The 18,698-nt window shown below is 45.1% G+C and overlaps 3 protein-coding genes across 5 annotated transcripts; all 3 read right to left on the bottom strand.

Annotated features, from left to right (window-relative positions):
• Positions 1 to 1,857: 1,857 nt before the first annotated feature.
• On the bottom strand, positions 1,858 to 4,791 carry LOC112903108. Its single transcript, XM_025972322.1, has 2 exons — positions 4,502 to 4,791; positions 1,858 to 2,166 (listed from the first exon to the last, which is right to left on the bottom strand). The coding sequence occupies exons 1-2, from the start codon at positions 4,758 to 4,760 to the stop codon at positions 1,952 to 1,954; spliced, it is 474 nt and encodes a 157-aa protein (XP_025828107.1). The 5' UTR covers positions 4,761 to 4,791; the 3' UTR covers positions 1,858 to 1,951.
• Positions 4,792 to 7,786: 2,995 nt separating this feature from the next.
• LOC112902783 (heterogeneous nuclear ribonucleoprotein Q-like) lies at positions 7,787 to 12,880 on the bottom strand. 3 transcript variants are annotated; one of them, XM_025971957.1, is made up of 9 exons: positions 12,733 to 12,880; positions 11,086 to 11,499; positions 10,901 to 11,008; positions 9,903 to 10,043; positions 9,646 to 9,819; positions 9,345 to 9,549; positions 9,010 to 9,260; positions 8,817 to 8,896; positions 7,787 to 8,242 (listed from the first exon to the last, which is right to left on the bottom strand). In XM_025971957.1, exons 2-9 carry the CDS (start codon positions 11,470 to 11,472, stop codon positions 8,059 to 8,061), a joined length of 1,530 nt encoding a protein of 509 aa, XP_025827742.1. In that variant the 5' UTR covers positions 11,473 to 11,499; positions 12,733 to 12,880; the 3' UTR covers positions 7,787 to 8,058. The 3 variants fall into 3 exon arrangements, with proteins under 3 accessions (XP_025827742.1, XP_025827743.1, XP_025827744.1); XM_025971958.1 differs by having other exon boundaries at positions 11,086 to 11,803; positions 12,733 to 12,843; XM_025971959.1 differs by having other exon boundaries at positions 11,086 to 11,580; positions 12,733 to 12,820.
• An 869-nt stretch (positions 12,881 to 13,749) lies between these two features.
• Positions 13,750 to 15,041, bottom strand: LOC112903245 (probable sugar phosphate/phosphate translocator At5g25400). The gene has a single exon (XM_025972478.1). It carries the CDS (start codon positions 15,023 to 15,025, stop codon positions 13,865 to 13,867), a length of 1,161 nt encoding a protein of 386 aa, XP_025828263.1. The 5' UTR covers positions 15,026 to 15,041; the 3' UTR covers positions 13,750 to 13,864.
• Between the last annotated feature and the right edge of the window lie 3,657 nt (positions 15,042 to 18,698).

Below are 18,698 nucleotides of genomic sequence, written 5' to 3'. Positions count from 1 at the left end.
AGTGCCAAATGATAAAAAGGTTCAATATCTTTGTCGAAAGGGGCACACAACACAAAATGTGCTTGCAGTTGTAGACTTTGATATGAGATTCACATTTGTGCTTGCTGGATGGCCGGGATCAGTGCACGACATGAGAGTGTTCAATGATGCCATCAACAAGTACAAAGAAAGGTTTCCACACCCACCTCAAGGTACAATACCAATCTGTGCAACAAGTACATGTGTGTTGTTTTATTGTTGGTTTTCTTACTAACAGAAAATGAATTGTGTAGGGAAGTACTACCTAGTGGATTCGGGATATCCAAATCGTGCAGGTTATCTTGCACCTTACAAGGGGACAAAATACCATCTACCAGAGTTTCGTAATTCCACAATGCCCAAAGGTACGAAAGAGACCTTCAATTTTGCTCATTCTTCACTTAGAAATGTCGTGGAAAGGGCCTTTGGAGTTTTAAAAATGAAGTGGAGGATGTTGTTGAAAGTGCCAAGCTACCCACCGGCAAAGCAAGCCCGAATAATTGTAGCATGCATGGCATTGCATAATTTTATTAGAGACAGTAAGCTCATGGATGAACACTTTGATCGTTGCGACCGTGATGAGCACTATGTTCCAGTTGAGGCATCAATGTCACAAACACGTACACGGGACACAGGACGATTGGATGAAGATTGCAACATGAATGAATTTCGAGATCAAATGGCCAATGCGTTGTACAATAGATAATGAAGTGGTCACAGTTGAAAAGGTAACAATTCAATCTCATAGGTACAATCTGTTTGGAACTCTTATATACTGGTACTTGTTGGCCTGAATCTCATCTTCTTGTTTTCCTGCAGCTCAATTGCAGAATAGCACTAGGTATAGCTACTCTGCATTATATTTTGTACTCTCATGTTGTTACTATCAGTATGTGATTTGGTATGTTACTTATTGTTGCCAGCATAAATGTTAAGACTGTAATTATGCTGAGGAACTGGTGCTGCATCTTAAGCCTTAATAATATGAAATTGACTTAGATGATCAAATACAGATAAGCATAGGTCTTTTTTTGCAGGTTATAGTTTCACCCTCACATGGTTAGAGAAACCTGGTGAATGGTCATATAAGCTGTCTTCATTGGGCACCCTGGAAAGGATAGCCGTCAATTGGATGAAGCAAGACATAAGATTCAGCATGAACATGTGCTGTCTGTTCTTCAAGCGGATATCAAACAGCTTGCCTCTGGATGTGTAAAATGAAGCTGCTGAACTTGAAGCTGCAAGCCTCCGGATGTGTAAAAATGACCTCTGGATGTAAAAAAATAAATATTGAAGTGCTATCTTGTGCAAAACTGTTTTGCTGTCTGTCTTTAATCGAGCTAAAACAAGGTGTCCATTAATTGTATAGAATTTCAAATCCAAAACTAGCTCTGCCACTAGAATTTCAAATAATAAATTACTATTCAAGAGCTTTCTCAGTACCAGAATTCAAATCAAGAGATAGGATGTCAACTTTGTTGGAAATGGATAATAGTCCTCTCCAAAGCCACAATCTGAAGTCAACAAAAACAACTAGGCCTTTTGAAGAGGACATACAATTTGCCTTAAAAAATACTTTACATACAGTACGTCCTGAACAAACACAAATCCGCGACCAGCCTAATTGTGCTTCTCCTGTCACTTTAGCAGCAATTCAATCTTAATATAGAAAAATTCCGCAAGGTCTTACATCTTACAATACTTCTGCAGTTCTGCTGAATCTTTCTGTTTCAGTTTCAACTTACAAGAAGCTTCCTCTGAATAGTGCTGCTATGATATTGCATGCAACAAAATGGTCAGCGCCAAAAGTAGAGAACTTAGGTCCAATGCTGTTTGACCAAATAAACCTACAGAACACATTACATCCAACATCTACTTATGGCTGTCCTACCAGTGATCAGTCCCTGACTACATAATGCCAAATCAACAGGTCTCAACCATGATACAAGCGTCTTGTTCGAAAAATAGAATCGATATTCACATGCAAATTCTCCAACTTCTCGCAGCGAGCGACAGATTCGTGCATTTTCTCAAGTACCTTAGGCAAATCTGCAATATTAGCCTCTATCTTGGATTTGAGGATGTTTAATTTTTGAAGTTGCTCTTGATCTTCTTCCGAACTTGGTGTTTCTGAGACTGCTAGAAATTCTGCAATATCCATGTACATTCAGCAATTATTAGGAAAAAATTGTTTAAATACTGCTGTGAAAAATTATTGAGTTTGGCACACTAGTCATGCAAGCTAAGTGAGAAAGGCCACAAAGAGAGGGAAGGAGAGGCAAAAATTCTATCACAATGAACTGCAGTGATGCAAGGGATTATGCTGAAGAAAAACTATGGAAAAGAAACACATATCACATTATGCTATCCCTGAACCCAAATAAGCTGCTAAGCAAATAATACAACATGTACTGACCAAATACACAGCTAAGTTAAAACATAAAATGCAATGTAACGAATCAAAGCCACCAAGCCTGATTGCTGCACTCCTGGGAATCATGTAGCAGTTTGAAAGTAACAGGTTTTACTAGTGTTTTTCTCAAACTAAGAGGCCCACTCACATAGCGAATTGTGGTTACAGCAGATGTAATGCGAAGAAAACTAAATCCCTCCACCTTTTCTCTGGCTCAAAGTCACAGCAACATACCAACACATGGGAAGAAATTATGTAAAGAAAGTGTTGATGAGAGACAGTGTGTTAGACATGCTGCAAGCATGCGAACTTCAACATACACAGTAATTTCTACACTGATGAAGCCCAAACAGTGAGCTACTATATTGCTGAATACACATAATGACATATTCTAGAGGCCTCAATTTTATTATTCAAGTTATTCTACTGCTCATATTGCTGGCATAACACTGTTTCAGAATATATCCAGCAACTCTTTTTGAAATCGCTCAGAAACCAAAGAAGATATCTTACATTGCCAGGAAACCAACAATGCTCTCGAACCAAATAAAAAAACTGCCATCTCATTTAAAGAAATTCTTCTATTCTATATCTACACATGTAGGATTGGGTTTCAACTTAGTCCAGATACAGTGGATTGTACCATCCAGAAGAATCAGGTAGGTCTGTCATCGATGATGCAAAAATCAAGCACCGACTGAAAAGATGCTTTGCATCTATCTGAAACTCCCAGAAATCACAGCAATAAAGAGATATTTCTCCTTATGTTGGCAATGACGAAACCAATGTTACTTTCAGATATGGTTATATAAATAAGGTAGCCACAGGCAAGTCACACTACTAAGTAGGTAAGACCTTAAAATGAATATGGATATAATTGTCATCTTTTCCACCAAGTTCAGTAGAAAACTGTCAAATACAATTTTAGTCTCAATTTACTTTTTATAGTACTAATGCTCTAGCATGACAAGGAAGCATTCAAACTTGACGCATGCAATTGCATAAAGTGGAGGATAACTATTTGATATATCAAACTGGTTGACAAAACCTAAATAATGTCTCTGCATATGAAGCAAGAACAGATCATGTATGTACAACATGAGGTTCAAAGAGGCATACACACTAATATTGTTGTTTGCTGATGCCTGCTGGGAAGGAGGTCCAGTAGGACGGGAAACTGAAACCTTCAAAACTTTCCCATATTGTCCAAAGTATTCTCTACGCTCAAGAACCTAAAACAAAAAAAAATAGTAGCGTTGGTATGAGAACTTAAATTTAAACATGTAGCATAACTTGGATGGATCTAATTGTGAATAATGATATGGTGCTCACACTCTCATTGCACAAATGTGCAGGTAGTCCGATTATGTACACCAGATTCCTCTGGATAACCCTGACACCAGCCAGATGCTTCTTAGCTTCTACGGATGTTGCTGCTGCTGCTGCCGCTGCCACCTTTGGCTTAACCTTTTGGGTCTTGTGCTTCTTCTCTGCATTTTTATCTGCCACCGTCCTGTTTCCATGAAAATGAACGTAGCGGGAACATGCTATTACAATACACCTTTCACAAGTGGGTAATGTTAACTGAACTGAAATAAAAGCTGAAAGGATTTATATTTGCATGTTTCGCATGATAAAAGGGTAATCCCAAATGCTATAGTCTGTAGAAGTAAAACACAAATTGATTGATAAGAACAGAAGCATTAGGAGGGTGAAAGAAAGCTTGGCTGCTGAAAGTTTGTGACGAACCTCTCACAAGTGGCAGCCATTTTGACAATCCTGTCCTTGTCGTAGGGAAACTAAATCCCTCCACCTTTTCTGTGGCTCAAAGTCACAGCTTAGGTTGATGAAAAAGCCTCTACTTTCCCCACGACCCCCAAACCTAACCACGCGACACTGGATGGCCTTGTATATCCACAATTAATCCCCAGAGAATTGGTAATTCCTTCGCGTACGCCCTGAGGAAGAACCTACGGTCTACGGAACACAAATTACATCACCTCGCCACAAGAGGGCGGGCCAGTCCCAAACCCTAGTACGAGAGCGAGGCAGGAAGAGGGGGCGGCGTACCCTGGCGGGCGGGCGGGCGGAGCGCGGCGAGGCGGTCGACGGCGGCATCGGCGAGGCGAGTGGCGGTGCCGCGGAGGTGCTCGAGGACGCGGCGGTCCAGTTCGGCCAGCGACTCCTCAAGCTCCTCGACCTCCCTCCCCAACGCGTGCACCTCAGTCTCCGCCTCGTCCCCCGCGGCTGCGCCGGGGACCGGGGCCTTGCGCTTGCGGTGGTTCGGCGGGGCTCCAGCTTGGCCTGGCGCGTGCGGACCGCCAGCCATGGTGGGTTCGGTGGGAGCGCCGCGCGCGGGGCCGAGGCGAGTGCAGAGGAATCGCAGGGAGGGAGGGGGAAGAAGGCACGGCGCACGGGCGATGATAGGTGCTGTTTGGATCTATACAGGAAAAGGAGCAAAAGAGCAAAATTTTTGCCATTTGATCCAAACACCCCTAAGAGCAAAATTTTTGCCACTTTTAGCAAATGGCAAAAATTTTGCCCTTTTGCTCTTTTGCTGTATGGATCCAAACAGCACCTTACTAAAGTACCTACCGCGAGGTGGAGGATGACCCAATTGACTATGAGACAACTTGCCCAGGTAATAAACGTACTGTATTTTCCCGGCAGCATCAACTCCGAGCAATATAATAGCTTTATCCATCCATACATGAACAGTACCGCGTTCGTCTAGACTAGTAGTATGTGCAAAACAGGATTACCTGGAAAGGTTTACTGTCATTGCTATATATGCCCAATTCCTCAGGGCAGAACTTCACGGAGGAACAAGCAGAGGAGATAGGTTTACACTGGATAGAAAGATGGTGCGATCTGTGCACGCAATTCTCGAATTCGTGCGATGTGGTTCGAAGCCAGGGAGGTGAGAACGTTCCTCTGAAAGTTCTCCCTGTGACAACATTTTTATGCATCACGAGGGATTACTGCTACCACCGTGAGTACATGACCAGTGATACCTCCCAGAGTAAGTGTCAATAGATTTCTACTATCCAGGATCCAGTAGTTTTTGTGTTATCTATGTGTGTTTAGTAGTTAATGTTCCTTCTTCCTATTTGCAGCTAAATCAGTCCTTGGATTTCGCATACCACAGCAAATGATGCAGGTCTTCTCTCTGAGGTTGTCCAGCTATAAATCTAAATCCTATCCAATAAGTATTTGTGGAATATGCGCCGTACGTGATGACTTGGAGCCGTTGAGGAACTATGTCTTTAACCGTTCGAGAGACAATCCTGTCATGATTCATCAGGTATGGTTTGTTTCCTTTTATTAACCTTGGGGGATGTTTTGTCTAATCCTTACCCTGCTGAGCTTAGGCATGCAGCGTGTCTTAAAAGCCTAACCTAATAAAGTTTGAAGCCACTGCTATATAAAGTTAGCCAAAAAAACGGAGTGTACAACATGTGGGTTATGGTGTCAACAAAGTGTAACTAGCCACAGTTATGTTATGAACTTAACGCACGTATAAGAAAGAAACAGTGGCATGCCTAAGTTAAGGTGTGACCGAAACAACCTCAAAGTTTTGCTGGCACAAGCACTTGCCTAAGGTTAGTTTTAGCAAAGTTAGTATGGTTCTTTGCTAAATTCAGATTAAACAAGCTTTAACCTTTCAAGCTGCCATTTGGTTAATGCACGGTTGTACCTTGCCACACCTTCTGAGAACCTTAACCCATATTCTTGATCAACTTTGGAAGTATGTTAGGTTTGATCAACTTTGACAAGGAAACAATATGTCGCTCTCAACCAAATCTGCTCTAAATGTTTGCTCAACATGATGATTAGAAGTATGAGATGTAACAAATTAGCTTCTTCTTTCTTTGCTTGGATACATCAGGAGTTATGTACTGCTAGACTCATTATTTAGTCCTTCATGAACTTTGTACGGTTCATTCATCTGTAGCATTTCAGAATAATTTTGTTCGCTGCTTCAGTTCCATGTTACTTTTGGTTGACAAAACAATCACTGGATCTTGACTATCATTGCAATTAATTTAGTCCTTCATGAACTTTTGGCAGGATACCCTAGTGCACCGCCATGCACGGCCCGCCGGCATCTCCATGTCTCTAGCAAAGGCAAAGGCCACCCCCAGTGTCGGTGGGCGGGGAGGGGAGCCATGGTCGTCGGAGCAAGAGCGAAGGACTAAACTGCACAAAATTAGATCCAGGATAGGGGGCTTTATGCAAAAAATTGGATCGCGATTGCTAATCACAATCCAATTTAGGGGCGTAACTGTAAAAGTTTGGATTGAGATTAATCATTGCAATAAATGTAGGAGGTTTTGTGCAAAATAGTGGATCGTGATTATTAGTCGCAATCCCAATCAGGTGTGTTTTGCAAAATAAAATTGTTGACCAGAGTCTACGCTGAGACGGGGTACTACTCGTAATCGTTGGATCTAAAGTTTGTGGCCGGATGGAGCGGTAACCCAATTGACCCCACAGTCTTCCTGGTTGACTTGTTGCCTGGGCGGCAGGGACCTTCCCCTCCGATCGCCGGCGGCTGTCGAGCCCTCGAGAACCAGCGCCAGGGAGGCTTCCGCCGCCTCTGTTCCAGATGGAAGAGCAAGCACCGTGCTTGTCTTGTTACTCGTCGGCTGCAGCGGAGGCCGGAGGACGGCAGCCCGAGGAAGCGGAGGTAGGCTGGGACCGGGAAGATGGAGGCCGCCGCCGGCGCCGCCCCGCGCCGGCCTGTGGCGTCGCTGCAGGACTCATGGCCAATCGGTTCGCGCATCCAGGGAGGAGAGGACCCGCCTCCTCATCTCCGTCACTGTCAATGCCGCCGCATGCGATCCGGTTCCAACTCACTTCCCAATGGGAAAACATGTGTCCGGCACTCCAGCGTCCATCGCCGGTTCCCAGTTCCGCCGTCCGTGTCAGTGACTGCGGCGCCGGCGCTCTCCGTCTTGTGTTCCACTGCAGGAGCGTGCAAGCCGGAGAACTTCACGGCTGGCTGTCGACAGTCTGACTTGGTTGCAGCGAGGGGAAACGCAGAGACTGCTCCCACCACGCCGGAAAAAAACCGATGCTTCAGCTCACAGTTCAGTCTTGTTCCGTGATCACTTTTACCGTCTCGACTTCACTTGCTGCTGAGTTGGTCGGTGCTAGTTGATCACCAATTCTTTCACCTCTGCCAGCAATTCTTGCTGCTTGCTTGGTAGGTGCCCCTCTTGCTTAGCGAACACATCTCATCTAGTCATCTTCTGACACATTCCGTTCCACAGGGGAAAAGGAACAGCTTAAATTCGCAGTCAAGATCATTATCCTCCAGCACTCGACTCCTCATGCCAAACATGGCGAAAGTGATCAAAGGGGCACAAATGTTGACCAGAGCAGCGAACACGTCACAACTATTCTTGAAGCTGGATGAATACACAGAACTACAACTGTATCCAAAGCCACATCTGCGGTTTGCAGTATTATGAGCTCTACGGCAGTTTGAAGCTGACCGACAAAAATAAAAACCCCTAGAAAGCACAGTTTCCAGCCAGGTACTGCAACAGAGCCATTCTTTCTTCGTGCTAGGTTCTTCTAACTTCTAAGCACTAACAGCCTAACAGCAACGTTTGCAAACATCAGTAGGGACGGTGTCGGCCCCTGCGGCTGTAGTTGCTATTACTACCACGGTCGTCTCCTCTCTGCCGCCTTCCACCGGAGCTGGATCCACCACCGCTGCTGCCGCTGCCACCATAATGACGACCACATTCCTGCGCCGGAGGCGAAGCCAGATGCACAGTCTGCTGACCTGCAGGTTGTGGTCTGCCAAAGAAAAAGGAAACTATAAATTGACAAAGGAAATACCACTGCAACAGTTCAAATGGCTGCTCTTAAGATGTAAGATGGAACAAAAAAGAAAGAAGCAAAAGTGATGGAAGGATATAAAGATCTCATTTCACCACACTATTGGACCATTGAAAGTGTTGGAAAAGCAAAACAACTTCCTTCTACAACAGAGACTAGTTTCATAAAAATACTCCAGGTCTATGTCTGTTGTCAAACTTAAGAGCTGCAAATACTAAATAAACTACATGTGATTTAACACACAGAAAAGACTTTTGACAGGTTTGTCACACTTTACATTTCTCAGGTACCACTTTTACCATGTACTGAATAACTGGATGTTATGTGCACATTGATCCAAATCATTTCTTATCTGTAGCCTAATGTATCAACTGGCTACCAAGTGTTTCATCAATGGACTCGCGGCAACAAGTAACATTACAAGACAACAATGGAATCCAGATGCAGCAGGTGCTGGAATTGCATTAGTTCAGTTGAATGTATGTAGTATGACCTTTCTAGAAGAATACTTAGAATAGATCGAATTACTTACACATATACAAGACGGCCATCTGGCAGAACCATTGGGGTCATTGTTGAAGCTGAAGGAGCACCTGGAGCATACAAAATTGGCTGCAGACGTGCAAAGAATGCCCAAGCATACACAACAGTTAGAAGGATATCACCTCATGCATACGTAATGTATCTCATGCATTAGCCAGTGCATAACAGATGATGTCATGTACCTGTGCAGCACGAGCAGGAAGCACACCATAAGCACCTGCCAATCCATTTCCAAGTGGATTATAAACACCTGCCAGTCCATTTCCAAGTGGATTATAAGCGCCTGCCAGTCCATTTCCAAGTGGATTGGCCCCCGCTAGTCCATATCCAAGTGGGGTATAACTTGGCAGCAATGGACCTCCTTTCGCAGTAGGTACTGATACAGTATTATCCTTCTTATCAGCTTTTGCAAGTGAACAATCCAGTACCTGGCCTGATGGAGAAAAAAATGCATGACCTTTTCGATACATGAAGCAAATTGACTAGCTATAGAAGGATGTTAGATAAGAAAACTCACCATCAAGTTCATATCTCTCGGTGTTCTTCAAAGCCTTAATAGCCATGTACCGTTCCTTAAAGTGAACAAAACCGTACCGATTTTCATGACCAGCTTTTGCAGGAGGAAGAATAACTTTTGTAATTTCTCCAAGATGCTCGAACAGATTTTTCAGCTGCTCTTCAGTAACAGTCTTGGGCAGGTTTTTGACATATAGAGATTTAACCTGAAGACAAAAAGTGCACATCCATATACAACATCATTATAGAAGGAAAAACATAAAGGTACATTTTGTCATATGGTGCTCAAAACTCAAAAGAACCTGTGCAGTAGAAGCAGATTCACCACTATTCTTAGGATCTGCCCAGTTGACAGTAGGAGCATTTGTATCTAGTTTGAATTCTGGGGTAGACATCTTCTGCCTAGCATACTCTGCACATGCCTGGTTGTAGTATTCAATAAAGCCATAACCCTTATGGCGATCTGAACGTGGTGCCTATGACAAAGATACATTCAATGTAAAACAACTGTAATGGTGCACACTAAAGTTATTGAACTATCCAAGTATTTTATCAATACCTTCGGGAGATTAACTTTTAAAACTCCAGGACCAACTTCTTCCACTACGTTTTTGAAATCATCCTGTGTCCAATGTTTGGGTACATTCCCAATAAATAGCCTGTTCTTTTCCTGAGAGGAAGAAACTTTTATCTTCTTTCCCTGTTACAAGAACCATAATAATAAGTCCATTTTGTATCAACATTCAAGATATATGAGATAACCAGATGTAACAAGGAATCAGGAAGTACTAGTGTGTATTCATGTGTTCTTTGGGTTGCAAACTAGGTCTGTATAATATGGAGCCAAAAATATTTTACCAAAATATTATTGTTGAAAAGATAACATACCGCCATCCACAATTCTGATTTCTGAAAGTATGACTAATCGGGTGTAACAAGGAATCAGGACATACTGGTGTGTATTCATGTGTTCTTTGGGTTGCAAAACTAGGTCTCATGATATGGAGCCAAAAATATTTTATAAAGGCCCCCCAAAAAATTATTGTTGAAAACATAACATACCACCATCCACAATTCTGATTTCTGACAGTATGACTGAATACAGGGGTTTGCAATTAGTCACAAGGTTCTGTACTTTAATCTCAACAGTGGAACTGCTGCAAACATTTTTAAAAACAGCAAGGGGATGCAAGTGTAATCATATAACCTTATACTTTGCTACGTCTCAAACTGATCGCAAGGTTTTGTATTTGAAATTCAACTATACTGAACAGTGCAACTGCTGCAAACATTTTTTTACATACCAAGCGGATGCGAGAGTAACCATTTAACCTTGTATTTTGCAATGTCTAAACTGATCCACGAAATTCAATCTAAAGTATATGAAAACACAATTTTCAACTTAGTTTCCTACTACTATCTTGGGAAGATATGTGCTACCAAATACTTTCTTTATCACATATATCCATATTTTTGTAGAAGATCAATATAAACAATGGCAATTAACCTCTGGCGGACTAACATGAAGATTGATTCTGAGTTCAAGTGAAAACAAACCTTTAGGTCCTTATTGTTTAACTTTTGGATAGCCTTTAAAGCCAGTTCTTTAGCTCTGAAATTAACAAAAGCATATAGCTTGTTATCCCCCTTTCCTCGTATCCGCACCTGCAGGAAAAGCGGACTCTGAATTGCAGAAGAAAACAAATGCAGAAGCTAACCTACACAAAGTAGGCGGTACTCACTTCCACGACTTCTCCAACCGACTCGAATAGATTTTTGAGATCTTCAGAAGATACATCTGAGGAGATGCCCCCAACGTACACTTCAGATCCATGAGGAGGAAGAGCAAGAAGCTCAGCATGCTTCTCTTTTTCATCCTCATCCTTTTGATCAACATCCACCATTTTACTGTCATGTTTAGCATCACCTTCACACGCAACTTCAGATTTTTCCTCCTCCTCTTCCTCTTCCTCTTCTACCTCTTCATACTCAACCTCCTCCTCAATTTCTTCATACTCAACTTCTTCCTCTTCATCTTCCTCGTCAGGATCATCAAACTCCAAATGGTCTTCTTGTTTGACCAATTCAACTGATTTGGTGGAAGCAGCATTTTCTGTCCTCCTTGACATCTTCCAAAGCTCAAAGTTCCAAGGAAACTTTGGAAAGAGCACAGGAACCAACAATATTGGGGAAGCAAAGTGATGATGTATGGATAGGAAGAAAAACGCCAGAAACAGCTAGAACAAAAGATATGTAATAATCTCAAAATGGATTTAGCCATGGGTATCCAAGTGGAAAATGGCACCTCAAAGCAGGTGACTGTTAAAGAACAAATGCAATATAGCAGTATGCTCAGATGGAGAAAGTACAGAAGGTTTTCAAGAATACGATAGCACCATCAACGAGAGTATGTTAAAGAGGACAGACAAGATGATGCTATCTGAGGTATAATTGAGCGGGCTGGTGTAATTGTAAGGCATCAAAATTCCATTAAATGAATGGAAGGGAAGAAAAAGGAACAGGGAAAAAAATAAGAATTAGACAACAATGTACATAATGTGTGAATCTAAAAATAAAACCTGAACTCGAGTAAATAGCTAAGAGTGAGGAAACATGGAGACTATGGTCATTCCATGGAGATAAATACTCTCTGAAGATTGAACTAAAGACATTATTCAACTAAACCATTTTCATATTGCTGCAAGCTTGGCCCTAACATAAAAGACACTAACTTGTTACCGGGTACTTATTGTCTTATAGTTTTACTTTATGCATTATGAATAAACTCGTGCATTGCCGATAAATGTACTAGTCGTCGAATCATACTATGGACCAAAAAAAATTCTTTCTGAGCATAGACAACAGCTCAATGGCCATGGTATGAGTGTCTAAACTATCATTGCTCCTCAGATCAACCTTGTCAATGATAAGAATATATGGCATCCACCAGCAAATTACATACGGCATTCTATAGGTATCAGGCTGGACCAAATCTAGTGCTTTCATAAAAAACAGGACAGAGCCCTTTGTACTGAAAGAACAAAGTAAAAGGCTAATATCTGGTGTGGTGCCGTTGCTTTCTGATTAGATAGTATACAGGCTGCCTCCTATATATCTAGGCATCTAGTACATGAATAGGAATATCTAGTGTGCTCCCCCTTGGATGATGGGTCCGTCGGGAGAGGGGTCAGTGGGGAACTTGTATCAGTCCACCTCATTGTTTCGTAATCAAGTAACTGAATCTAGGTGAAAAAACGGAGAGTTTTGACACCGCCCACCCGCCCTAATCCCCCCCGCTCCCCACAGTACAATCACATGTAACACAAGAATAGAAACGAATCGGAACGGAAAAAATTGGGGCCTCTGATCCGGGGGACTCGAGTTCTTACCTCAGAGAGATCCGGAGCTGCCCCCAGCAAATTTTCGGATTGGAAAGCGAATGGAGAAACTGCCCTAGGCCGAAGAAGAAGGAACGCAAGGCGATGGGGACGGAACGAAATCGAGGTTCAGTTTTGCAGCCCGCCCCCTCTGTTGCCTAATTCGCTTCGCTTCCATCCCTGACGACGCGTACGCCGTCCGATCCGTCCCTGGCAGCCTGCGACCGTTGGTTGTGGAGTCACTGACCCATTGACTTTTCGGTCGCTGTTGGTCAACGGCTCAACGCTACATCCGCCTGGGCCTGGGCCTTCCGCAGTTCCGCCGCCTGGGCCTGGGCCTGGGCCTTTCTGTGTCCGCTCACCTCCATTGTTTTTCTTTTTTCTTTGTGATTTTTCTGTTTGCATTGGACGTGGATGTAGCATTGCGGCCTAAATGCTGGATGCGACATCGCCTTTACCACTTTTGCTTCTTGCAAAAAGGGAAAGAAGAAAAAAGAATCGCCTACATATCACCTGCACTGCATTCCTTGAATTGAAGAATCGTGAAGCTTGGAAGGCTGAATCTGATCACGAATGAACCCATGCTTTCAGACACAACGCTAGATGAATTTGCAGAATTTTCATGCTCCTAACTTAAAATGAATGGTGTTTCAACCGAACCATGTGCGTGATATTTTAGGCCATTTTGGAGTCTCCTTGGGTGAGCTTTGAGTGAAGACGAAGAAACTTGAGTGACGGCTTACCTGCCTGGCTACCGACTCACAGTGCATCAGTTCACTGTAACACATTTAAATGGCATACCATTTGTGATTTGTTCCTTTTCCCCTTGTGCCACTTTGAGTGAGCCTAAAGATTTTGTAGCCTATGACTTGTAGCACAACAATATATAACCATTCTTTTCATGGTGGGAAGGCATCCAGACCAACAGACTAGTTTGTGAACTAACAGTAACAATTTTAAAACATTATATCACCAAGCTTTTCACCACAAATAAACATCCTTCCAAATCATTTATCATTTTGCATTTCCTGTACTGAAGAATCGCAAAACTTAAACAACATTAGTCCGATCGAGAACTAAACCAAAGTTTCTCAAGGAATAATTAATTGCATTACAACATATTCGACATTCATGGAATGCGTCGTCAATTTTTGCGGTCACCATCGCCGCCATCCTTCTCCGGCAGCAGCCGCGTGGCCGCCTCCGCGTCTTCCGGCTTGGGCACCGCGGTCGCCGCCGCCTTCCTCTCGGCCTCCTTCGCCTTCAGCCCCTGCAGCTTGGCGTGGTTGTAGTAGGCGACGCCGAGGAAGGCGATGCCGTAGCCGACGAGGTTGACGGGCGTGACGGTGTCCTTGATCACCGTCCACGAGAAGGCGATGAGCAGCCAGTCCTTGACGACGCCGGCCACGTTCATGGTCAGCGCCGACGTCTTCCCCACCAGAAGGAACACGGCCAAGTTCAGCGCGAAGGCGCACAGCGAGTTGGTCCCGAACACGAACACGTCGGGCCGCGCCAGCCCCGCCGCCGACGCCGCGGCGGCGCGCAACCTGGGCAGCTCGACGGCGCACCACGGCACGGCCAGGAACACGAGGCAGCAGGGCGCGATGTAGTAGAGCGAGGTGATGGGGTTGAGGGACATGCCCCTGGAGGTGAGCAGGATCTGGATGAGCACGAGCCGCGTGGCCTCGGCGGCGACGGCGGCGAGCTGGAGCGTGACGCCGAACGCGTCGAAGCGCGCCTCGCCGTACGCCGCGACGGCGACTCCCGCGGAGATGCCGAGCATGTTGAGCATGGAGGCGCGCCGGAAGGAGTCGGTGCGGAAGGCGACGGCGAGAGAGTAGACGGCGACGGGCATGAGCGCCTTGAGCATCTGGATGAAGGAGACGGAGAGGTAGATGTAGGCGGAGTTGGAGAACCAGAGCGAGAGCGCGTAGAGCGCGCCGATGGGGACGACGGAGGCGGCGTAGAGGCGCGGCGTCATGGGCGGCGAGGCGGGGACGTCGACGACGCGGAGCACGCGGACGAGCGCGGCGGCGAGGGTGGCGCAGAAGGCCATGTGGATCATGGTGAGCGAGATGGGGAAGGGCCAGCCGTACATCTTGGGGTCCAGGATGTACTTGTTGTACACGATCACCGAGAAGCTGAGGCTGATCCAGATGCCCACGTACGCGTACGACAGCAGCACGGACCTGAGCACCGACGGCGGCGGCGCCGGGGAAGGCGCTGGCGCCGTGGAGGTGGAGGTCGACGACGAGGAGACTTCCATGGCGGCCTTGGCCGGCGCGGCGTCGTCGCCGGCGCCCATGGGGTATGGAGGCCTGGACTAGATGCGGCTCGCGTGGAGTGATGCCTGGGCTGGGTGGTGGAGCCTGCTGCAGACTGCGGAGTGGTATGAATAGTGCACGGGATGGGATCGTGGAGCCTTTACGTACGCTGCGCTTCAATTGTTGACGAAGTTGCTTGAAACTCGGAGGTCTTCAAGAATGGCGAAGAATGCAAGTAGACCAATAATTTGTACCATGAGAATGATCACACAGCATTCCCATGTAATGCTAATCTTGTAAGAAATTGCTGCAGAGAAATGGCTGAAGCTGAACTGCGAGGGGTACGCATGAATTACTGTAAGCTCCAGATTCTGAATTTGCTGTCAGCTGTTGTAGTGCAGGATCGGAGGATGATGAGACGACTCAAACGGAGACTTTAGCCACCATCTAGTGCAGTGTAACCGACGTCGAAGCAAACCTTTCGGGATTCGGAGGAAAAGCCGCGTGTTACGAAGAGAGACTGAGCATCGACATCACTTGGACCTGGGGTTCAGAGCTGCGCAGGAGAAGAATCCAAGCAGAATGGGAGTGCGTAATTCTAAATTCACATGCAATGGGTCCGGTATTCTGACGTAAACTCTGTTTTATGCAATGGGCAGCAGAGCAAAGTGCCTGAAGAACAATGTAAGAGTATATATGCATTTCTTTGTCAGAACTTGAAAAGAAAACGATGTTCAGTATCCACCAGAAAATGACGTTTATACTGAGAGACATTATACTAATAAATCTGTAAAAATCCACATTACAACAATTCAGCACTGCAAGAATGCATCACATATATAAAGATTTGCGAACAACAATAGTAACTTAATACTACAAGTTACTGAAGTCATAGCACAATATAATGGAAGGAGTGCTAATGTTTGTCTAGAACCAATGCAAGAATCTCTTGGCCTTGCATGCTGGTAACTGCCACTGGTAGCCAGGTGTTGGTTTACGCCTGAAAAGGGGGCATGAAAAGAAGATTGTGTTAAGTGAATGGCTATAACAATTGGATCAATACTATCTGTAGCAAGCACCCTCAGTTTACTTCTTTCTAAGAGCATCTTATTAATTTTGCATCCATTCTCTATTTTGTTACAAAGTCAAGCAGTAGCACAAATGCCAAATGAAAAAAAGCACATCAATGTAACCACAAAAAAAGAGAGAGAAAAGATCAGTTAATTGGTCGCATGAATTGAATTACTGTATAAACAAGGCTTTTTTTAACGTAACTACATAAACAAGGCTGGTGTGTAGCACAAAGACAGGCACATATCTCTACTACTAAAAAGATAGTAAGAGGGAAGTTTTTTCTGTGGTGTGCCTCTGTGCGACCTCCGCGCTAATAGACCTTGGTTCAGCCGCTAATCATCTTGCACCGTCCAATCAATCCTTCTTTGCATTCGCGGTTAGTTACTCGCCCCGGTGCGATCCACGCCTCACATCCTGCACCCTCTCCACCCCTCCGTCCAAACCCTAGCTGCCCCTACCTTTTCTCGCGAGTTTGTGATACAACGGTGCCGCCCTTCCCCTCGATCCCTCGCTCCGCCCTGCCACCGGCCACCCTCCTCTCCGTCTTCATGCGCTGCACCCTGCGACGCCATCCTGCGCTAGGCCCCGCCGCTCCGCCCCAACACATGGCCCTCGGGACGCCGCACAACAGCGCCACCCCTCACAGCCGCCCTCCCCCTCGCTCCACCCCGCCAGCGGCCACCCTCCTCTCCGTCTCCGCGCGCCGCACCCCGCGACTGCAGCGGAGGATGGATCCACAAAGATGGTGGCTGCCGATTCTGGAGCAGGGATTCCTCGTGGATGCTGACAGGATATGGATCGTGCCCGGCGTCGTCGCCATCGATCCGAAGACAGGGCTTCCTCGGAGACGCTAGCACAAGTTACACAATCAGCAAGACGATCTTGGCGAGGGTAGTAGTAACCTACCGTCGATGTTGACCCTATTACCTCCTGGTACGTCCATTTTGGTTCAGGTAGGATCCATGTTGCTTTGATTTGTGATCCATATATCTTAATCTATATGTTCTGATCACCTTGTGCTAGGATTCATATAAATCCCCACCTTGCTCGAAGAATTTAGGGCCATCTGGTGTTAGGGAAAACATAAATTTAACTCACATATGGAAGTACTATGATTTAACAAACTATAACTGCCACTGCAAAGAAAAACAAATGGAGTGCAAAGAAATTCACACGTAATGAAGTAGTAAGAGAAAGGAGTAAGCAAAACTAGCACCTAGGAGAGGACCTAAAAGAATAAGAAAGGAATAAGCAAACCAACACCTAGGAGAGGACCTAACAGAATAAAGGCTGGGAGCAGGGCTGGGCCGGCAAAATCGGAGGCCCTGTGCGAACTTCAAAACAGGGCCTTTTTTCTTAAGAAATAGGATCATAATTTGTAACATCATATATTATAATAAAATATATAAATAAACATACCTATTGAATTTCGAATTACAAAAAAATTATTTGAACAACATCATTCTTTTAGTGTTTCTTGAAATAGCTCTTTTTTAATTCCGGATGACACTTGTGACTCTTTTATAATAAACCTATCCATAGCTTCTTTTTGATATTGAATCTAATTCTCAATTCTTTGTTTTTTCTTACGCTTTTGGTAACCTGAACCATATTTTTTAGATGGATTCGTGGAAGACATTTGCACAAGCACATACATATATAAAAGAAATCAATCAATTCAATGTTGATGACTAGAAAAGTAGTACTAGCAGCTGGAACTAAAAAAGTGTTAAATACATGCATGTAAATTAGTCAAAGTACCTTCAGGCTTCGGTAGCACAGCAGCTTTTGTGAGGGACACCCGTTGAGGTGCTATCACCAAGCCTAACGCAGCACCAGCAGACAACACAGCACTCAGCAGGATGCGACGGGAATGGCACTGGGACAAGCACGGCAACGCTGGGAGGGAGCAGCGAGGCTGGGAAGGAACGGCGAGGCTGGCAGGATGCGGCACTGGGAGTGGACGGCGGGGGCAGGGGCGGCGCTGGGAGCGAAGGCTTCGGCGCTGCTCCCAGCCTCCCAGCGCAGGCGGCCTTCAGCAGGCGGGCTCAGGGAGGGGCCGTGGCTCCCAGCGCAGGCAGGCCTCGGAGGGAGAGGGCCGGCACTGGAGCAGCCCAGGGGCGGCGTCGCCACCAAATGGTGAGGATGGGAGCGCTGCAGCTGGTTGGTGTCGGGCCTGCAGGGAGTGGCGGCTCTTGGTTGAAGAAAGAAGAAAGCAGGTTAGGGTAGAATAGAAGAGATTGTTCGCGGGAGGAAAAAAAAGACCGCGAAAGAGTAAAATTTTTCCCGCTTTCCGCTTCAGTCTCCCGGGAACGTGGGTTTTCACAGCAATTGGTTTAGCGACGAACTATTGGTTGCTATAAGATGGTTTTACTGACCCATCGTGCGTCGTTGTACTGTAAATGTTTTAGTGACCCACAGTCGGTTATCACAACAAGATATAGCGACCTACTATTGGTCTATAAGTTTTAACGACAGACTATTTGTCGCTAAGATTGGTCGCTAAAAATTGACTGTGGTGTAGTGACCGTCGATGTTGACCCTATTACCTCCTGGTACGTCCATTTTGGTTCACGTAGGATCCATGTTGCTTTGATTTGTGATCCATATATCTTAATCTATATGTTCTGATCACCTTGT

Source organism: Panicum hallii, chromosome 8 (assembly GCF_002211085.1).
Source record: "Panicum hallii strain FIL2 chromosome 8, PHallii_v3.1, whole genome shotgun sequence".
Classification (NCBI taxonomy): Eukaryota; Viridiplantae; Streptophyta; class Magnoliopsida; order Poales; family Poaceae; genus Panicum; species Panicum hallii.
Note: the sequence above shows the minus strand (reverse complement) of the source record. Positions and strands in the feature narration are given on the sequence as shown.

Excerpts from the sequence above, each read along its gene's own strand:
- LOC112903108 (XM_025972322.1), bottom strand. The coding sequence starts at position 4,760 with ATGGCTGGCGGTCCGCACGCGCCAGGCCAAGCTGGAGCCCCGCCGAAC. Across the intron at positions 2,167-4,501 it reads CCGCCCGCCCGCCCGCCAGG|AATTTCTAGCAGTCTCAGAA; the intron begins GTACGCCGCCCC and ends TGGATATTGCAG.
- LOC112902783 (XM_025971957.1), bottom strand. The coding sequence starts at position 11,472 with ATGTCAAGGAGGACAGAAAATGCTGCTTCCACCAAATCAGTTGAATTG. Across the intron at positions 9,820-9,902 it reads TAAAAGTTAATCTCCCGAAG|GCACCACGTTCAGATCGCCA; the intron begins GTATTGATAAAA and ends TCTTTGTCATAG. Across the intron at positions 9,550-9,645 it reads AATCTGCTTCTACTGCACAG|GTTAAATCTCTATATGTCAA; the intron begins GTTCTTTTGAGT and ends TTTTGTCTTCAG.
- LOC112903245 (XM_025972478.1), bottom strand. The coding sequence starts at position 15,025 with ATGGGCGCCGGCGACGACGCCGCGCCGGCCAAGGCCGCCATGGAAGTC.